The sequence below is a fragment of the Coturnix japonica genome, chromosome 3 (genome assembly GCF_054131305.1).
Source record: "Coturnix japonica strain WE chromosome 3, WE-NBRP24, whole genome shotgun sequence".
In the NCBI taxonomy this organism is placed as follows: Eukaryota; Metazoa; Chordata; class Aves; order Galliformes; family Phasianidae; genus Coturnix; species Coturnix japonica.
In genome coordinates, this window is record NC_140665.1 from 31,807,235 (window position 1) to 31,813,608 (window position 6,374).

Here is a 6,374-nt window from a genome sequence, read left to right on the forward strand (position 1 = left end):
TGCCTTTGGGATGTCTTTATTGCAAAAGGTATAGCAACTTGTACTGAGAAGCTCAAAACAGCTCGTATATGTTACAAAAGGAGTTCCTCTGCTTTCACCAAACCAGTATAACTCCTCCAAACATTTATGAAGGTGTGTTATCTTTTATTACTATTATTGAGAGACTTCAGATGTGACAAGCGTTTTTATTGCTGTGAAAGGTGAAGGGCTACAGGGGAGCGCATTCTGTGCTGATCCACTTCTGCTGATGGAAGGCTGTACTGGGACTTCTGAGGCTTATGCTCCAGTTCACTGTGTTTAAGGCATCTCAGTTGAGATGAGAGTCAGATCCAAAATTAATTTCAAGGTCAACTCAAGAAGTAAATAGAATGGCTTGTTGGCATCTGAGCACCACAGGTGTTCTGTAAAGTCAAGATTATCCATTTAAACAACAGCAAACCCTGCCGTGCCCTAAGCAAATGTTTGATGAGGAAGATAGCTGTTCAGCTTCTCTGTGGAGAGTGAAAACTTGTTGCTCAGAGTTTCCAGTAGAAGTGAAAATGTCTGTCCTAAAGAACACCTGTGGCTCTGGCTGAAAAGCATGAATACAGTGTGCGGGACCACACTGTGCTCTCATATGCTGCCAGGGTACGGCTGGTACAGCCATTGATGTGCAGTGGGAAGCTGTCTAGTAAGGATTAAACTGCAATATTTGCTTTGTGGGAATGATAACATCCTGGGCCACTGTTATTTACAGCAACTATAAAGACTATTACAAATTTGATTTGTAAGAGGGGAAATGTGAGCTTTAATTCCTTCCAATTTCCTGTTATTTCCAGCAACCTGTCATGGTGCCGTAAGTACCACAAGGTGCGTGAACACACATGCTTTTACTGGCGCTGAAACTTCAGCCCTTTCCTTTGGTGATTTCTGCTTAAGGGATGTATTAATGTATGTGACACCAGATGGAAACCACCAGCAACTGCTGCTTGCTACCTGCCATGCAGCGTTCCTGACCTCTGCATGTCACTCCTCCCATTGCTGAGCAGTGCTTTGGCTGCTTCTCTGTAGTCAAAACAGCCATGTATTCTGAATAACATGGGGCTATAAAGGTGTGTCTTCAAATCAATCTGTACAACAGAAGTCCACACCAAGTTCAGAAGAGGGTGCCTGTGAATGCTAGAAATACGGCTTTTCCCAGAGTGTAATCCAGAGCTTTAGGATACTTTCCTATTAAGCCTTTTTATTGGCTCTTGAATAATTATCCTCACCCTAAAGTCTGCTGTAGGCTGTTCTAACTGTGCTGTGTTTGGTGATAGAGCAGTGGGGGAGCTCAGAATCCTTTCAGACAGTAAACAACTGGAACCCACAGGTTTTACTGCAGGAGCCTCTTCTGCCTCCACACCTCTCCTGCTTTGCAGAGGCCATGAGCTGCATGGCAAAAAATGGTGCAAGTGAGCTAAGGGGACAAGGTCATTGTTTTTTATGTTTAATGTTTATGTTTAATGCAGTGCTGTGGGAGATGGGATACAGATCCTGCATTGGCTGCTCTGCAGATCTGGAGCTTGATGGGGACTGACAAACGGATGTGGGTCCCACAGCTTGGCCCTGGCCACTTGCTGATTTTCTGATCTTTGGGTTTGGATGAAGCTTAATACTTGAATTCACGTTATCTGCCCAGTTTGTGCCTGGGATTTCAGGATGTCAGTCCTGTCCTGGATGGCGAGGAATGGGCAGTGTCAGAGGGAGGTGCTTCTGCCACAGGGCAGAACAGTATAGCAGTTCTATGGGGGGCCCTGGCCACTGCAGAGAGCAGGTGGTACATCTTAGTGCTTGTGTGTGCCCTGAGGTGAGAATCACCTAAGCTGAGTCTCTATACTCTTAACGGCTTTCCAAACAGCTCCATTTACTCCCTCCTGATGTCTCCTGCCTGTTATTCTACCCATCCAAATTACAGTTTCTGAAGCCTGCAAGGGAAAAATCAGTTGCCTACACGGAGTGTTATCGTACATAGGGACAGAGATGCGATCGACCTCATTAACTGGAAAGTGCCAGAGAAAAACAATTCCAGTATTTGTTGAGCTTGTAGCTGGCATTGTTCCTGTAGCATTGTGTGCTTTCGGCACGACGCCCAAGGATCTCGGCCCGTTCCACTCCATCAGTTCCGTGGCTGCGAGTTAAATTCTGTGCAAATGTTTTGGATGAGTGGCTTAACAAATTGGTAGAGGTTGTCAAATTCATCCACAAAGAAGGAATGCTCCTTATCTGGATCTGTTGCAATGGCTTCCAGTTCATCTTCGGCAGCCCAAGCAATTCCAATGGAATAAGCTATAACTCCTGGAAGGAAACCCAAGAGATAAGGGTGAGCATGGAAGTTTTAATTGTATTACATTTGATTCTTAAGACCATTACTGCAGATATAGTTACAGGCCATGACAAAAGTGCCTGTGAGTTGCAGTGCTCTCTGTAAAAACAGTGGCACCGTCAAAATGGAAGAAATGCCTGATGTCTACTGTGGAACTGCCCTTTACCAATAGCAGAAAGGTTGTGGCTCTGAACACAGAAGCTCTTTTCTTCTGTGTCTTACAGTTCCTCTGGCAGATGTGTAAATATCCTGACTGGAAAGCCTAAGGAGGCTTCATATGTTACTGAGACAGTAGAAGTCCTCTGCTATCTCCTAGGTCTAGCTGCATCTTTCTAGTTATGTGTTACTTTCAGAAAGTTCCTTACTCAGATATACAACAGTTGCTGGTCTTGCTTAGAACTTGATGAGACCCCAGAGTGGGTGCTATGCCTCCTTCCTAAGGATTCATCCAATGTCTTTGCATCACAACAGAGTGTATTTCTCTGACCCAAATAAATGTGGAGGTATGGAGGAGCAGATAATGATGGTAGAACTTACCATTTTGGTGAGCTGTCAAGGCTGGCACTCGGACATCATCGTAAGACCTGCCATCCGTAATGAGAATCATGATCTTCCTCTTGTTGGGTTTGGATTTGGTGAAGAGCTGCTCAGAGGCGTAGCTGATGGCTGCCCCTGTGCTGGTTCCACCACTCCAGTAGTTGATCCTTTTGATAGCACTCAGCACGTCCTGCTTTGTGCTGTACTTATTGAAGCTGAACTCAAGTCGTTGCTCGTATGTGTACTGAATGGCTCCAATGCGGGTGTCCGTGTCCGAAATCTCAAACTCCTTGCTGATGTTGGCTACAAACTGGAGGACTGTGCGGAAGTTGCCAGTGCCAACACTGCTGGAACCATCGATCACAAAACCGATGTCAGCCGAATTAAGACACGTCTTGCTGCAAACCAGCCGGTCGATATCACAGACCCGCTTCACCAAGGGCTGGACGACCTTGTGGAGGCTGAACCAGCTGGGCACGGTGATGGAATAGAAGCCATTTGTTCTGCACACTGCCTGCAAAACACCACAAGTACGAATGCAGTGGAAATTCAGTCTGCTTGTTTCAGCTGGGATTTTAGCTAAGCTGTAAATTTAGACTCCTAGAAAGAGCAGTGCTGGAGTCTGGAGTGGGCTCTCCTGCAGTTGCCATCTGCTTCCCTGGGAAATGACGTGAACATAACATCACAGGTACTTCTCTATAGTTACTTCTCTCTTCTCTTCCCCTTTTTAAAAGCTGTGGGATGGAGCTGATATAGCCATGAAAGAAATGCTATACCCAAGTTTGCCACCTGTCAAGCTTTCTGAGATAAGTTACACTGTTTGTAGAGAAGGCATCCAAATCGCAGAGACACTATTTGTGTGGCTCTACAAGGAAGCCCCAGCATTTGCCAGATGGCAACTTCAGTTCCCACCCTCCCAGTGTCAGGGCAACAAGGATGGATTTCCCTGCTGACAAACCCTCCTGCCTTGAACTGAAACCTGGGGCTGAAGCTGGTTTCTCCCTGGCTGTACAATAAGAAAGAACCATAACCTTGTGTCACCTTGCCCTGAGACACCACTGAACAGTGCCAAATGCTAATAGTGCAAGGCTTGCATTCTCTCTTTTTTTCCCCTTCTCTTTTTCTGTGCTTTGTCATGCTGCTGTACATTCAGAAAATCTTGTTTGTGCCAATGCTTGGTCAGCAAAGAGCCATTTGCTTCATGATGGAGCTCAGACCAGAGCTTTACTGTGAGACAAAGTTTGCTCTTAGCTTTCAGACAGGTCACCTTTCTGACTTCAGAAATGCTGCATGGCAGTGTGAGGCCTAACAGTCTAAGCAAGGCCAGAGTAACCATGAGTGGTAAGAAGGAAGGGAAATGTCCTGCGTGACTGTGCTTAAGCCCCTGAGCAAAATCACTTGGAAAAGGTAGAGTCCAAGACAAGCACACGGCCAGAGCCCAGCCCAGTAAGTACCTTGTCCACAAAGTTTGGCTCAATAACATTCTGCTTCTCATTTTGAGCAGCTGCTTCAATAGTGACAAAGAAAATGTTGATCCCCGATTCCCTGGCCAGTCTGGAGGCCTCCTCTACCCTGTCGGTTGGCCACCCATCCACCATTACCACCACCACATTGGGCGCTCCACCTCTGTTTCCATTAGCATCTGAGAAGAAGTTTTTGTTGACAAATGAAAGTGCCTTTCCTGAAATGAAAGAAGAGATGGAGGATAAGTTACAGGGCTGGCAGCACTCCAGGCTCTGGAGCCCTCCCTATGCTGAGGGTGTGCATGCAACCTGTAACCTACCAACATTGGAAAGTCCGCCTTTCTGAGGGATTTTCTCAATGGCATTTCTTAGGTCCTTGGGGCTGGTGTATGTTTTCAGGTTAAATTCTGTGGAAGGGTCATCACTGGCAGATGGAAAGAAACATGAAGCAGTTGTCAGGTTTTTGCCTCACACGCAGCAGTACAAAAGCTGTAAGAGCTTTCTGTCCTATTTTGCTCCTGGGTGTGAGCATGAATAGTAGAATTATTAAGGTTGTAAAAAACCTCTAAGATCATCTAGTCCAAACAACCACCCATCCCCACCGTGCTCACAAACCACGTCCCTCAGTGCCACATCCACCAATTCCTGAACACCTCCAGGGGCGGTGACTGCACCACCTCCCTGGGCAGCCTGTGCCACTGCCTCACCAGTTCCTGAGAAGAATTTCTTCCTAATATCCATCTTGAATTTCCCCTGGCAAACTTTAACATGTTCCAGCCACACACATATCTGGTGGTGACGGGAGCGGCTTGTCCCTAACAAACATTCGGAATGCCTGACTGCTCCCACAGGCTGTGACAGGAAAAGGAGAAGGCAGCAGGCAGGGATAAGAGACTTTCTCAAAGCAAAGAGTGTAACAGGCTGCAAAGGCAGGATGATGCTGTTCTTTGATATGCTTGTGCCCATTACCCTTTGGGGTTCCCTGGGGGAGAGGAGTGCTGCTCCAGCAGCTCCTACAGTGCTGGTTAATGTGTAGGTGGAGGTCACAGCATGGGAACACCAGCAGAGATAACAAAAAGAAGTCCCCATGCTGTGAATATAGATGAAAAGATAAATTATCAGTGAGGCCACACTAGTGGAGTTCTAGAGGGTATTTCAGTAACAGCTGTTTCCAAATATAACAATTCTCATTTTACAGCAATAATGAAACAGAGCTAGGTTTGTAGCCTGGTTGCAGAAGTGGCCCTTACCCGTACTGCACGACGCCCATCAGAGGCCCGTCATTGCTGATGCCAAGGGCATGAGCCACGTTAATGAGGAACTGCTTCTGGAGCTGAAAGCGGCGTTTACCGATGCTCCAGCTCCCATCCATCAAGAAGGACAAGTCCACCTTGCAGCCTGAGGAGAGACACAAAGGCAGATAAAATGGTTGTGGTCCTTTTAATAGCAGTATTCCTCATAAAGAGCAATGGCCTAAAAACTCTACAGCTGGTGACTTGTTCTGCTGCATGAGCCCTACTAAAATGCTGTTGATGGTGACATGGTGGCTGACTTGGGTCTGTGTTGGCACCAGCCACGCTGGGGTGTCCCTGGGCTGGGTAATGTGGGGACAGCCAGTGTTTGGGGTGGGAGGTGGATGTCATTGCCCCTGTGCTGGGCCTGCCAGTGAGGTGGGGACAGCATCTCCAGCTCATTCCACATTTGACCCGAGCTTCAGTTATTCCCAAAGCAGCTGTGGGTTTTACCTGTGTGTGAACAGCAGCACAATTTTGGTGTTGCCTGACTCAGATAAAAGCTGCATCTGCACTCAAACTCTTCCTGCTAATTACTCAGATGGACCTGATCTTTGTGCTTCTGCATGTGCTGCCCATAGTCCCTGCCTGTTTCTACTTCTCCTCACGTTAGCGGTGAAACATTTGTCAGTTGAACCGTGACTAGGAGTGGGATCAAAATTTGGCTTAACTGGAGCACTACTGTTTTCTCCTGCCATCTCTATCTCTTGATTTGTGTCTGATGACGCCTCCTACCAA

At 46.9% G+C, this 6,374-nt stretch overlaps 1 protein-coding gene across 2 annotated transcripts in view; it reads right to left on the minus strand.

The window, feature by feature from the left end:
* The window catches only part of VIT (vitrin), a 42,266-nt gene continuing 35,892 nt past the window's right edge, over nucleotides 1–6,374 (minus strand). For both annotated transcript variants that reach the window (XM_015857582.3, XM_015857581.3), the window contains 5 exons: nucleotides 5,595–5,742; nucleotides 4,665–4,768; nucleotides 4,336–4,562; nucleotides 2,882–3,395; nucleotides 1–2,316 (listed from right to left, as the gene is read on the minus strand). In XM_015857582.3, coding sequence (XP_015713068.2) covers nucleotides 2,138–2,316; nucleotides 2,882–3,395; nucleotides 4,336–4,562; nucleotides 4,665–4,768; nucleotides 5,595–5,742 — 1,172 coding nt within the window. In that variant the 3' untranslated portion in view covers nucleotides 1–2,137. The remainder of the gene's footprint in view (nucleotides 2,317–2,881; nucleotides 3,396–4,335; nucleotides 4,563–4,664; nucleotides 4,769–5,594; nucleotides 5,743–6,374) is intronic.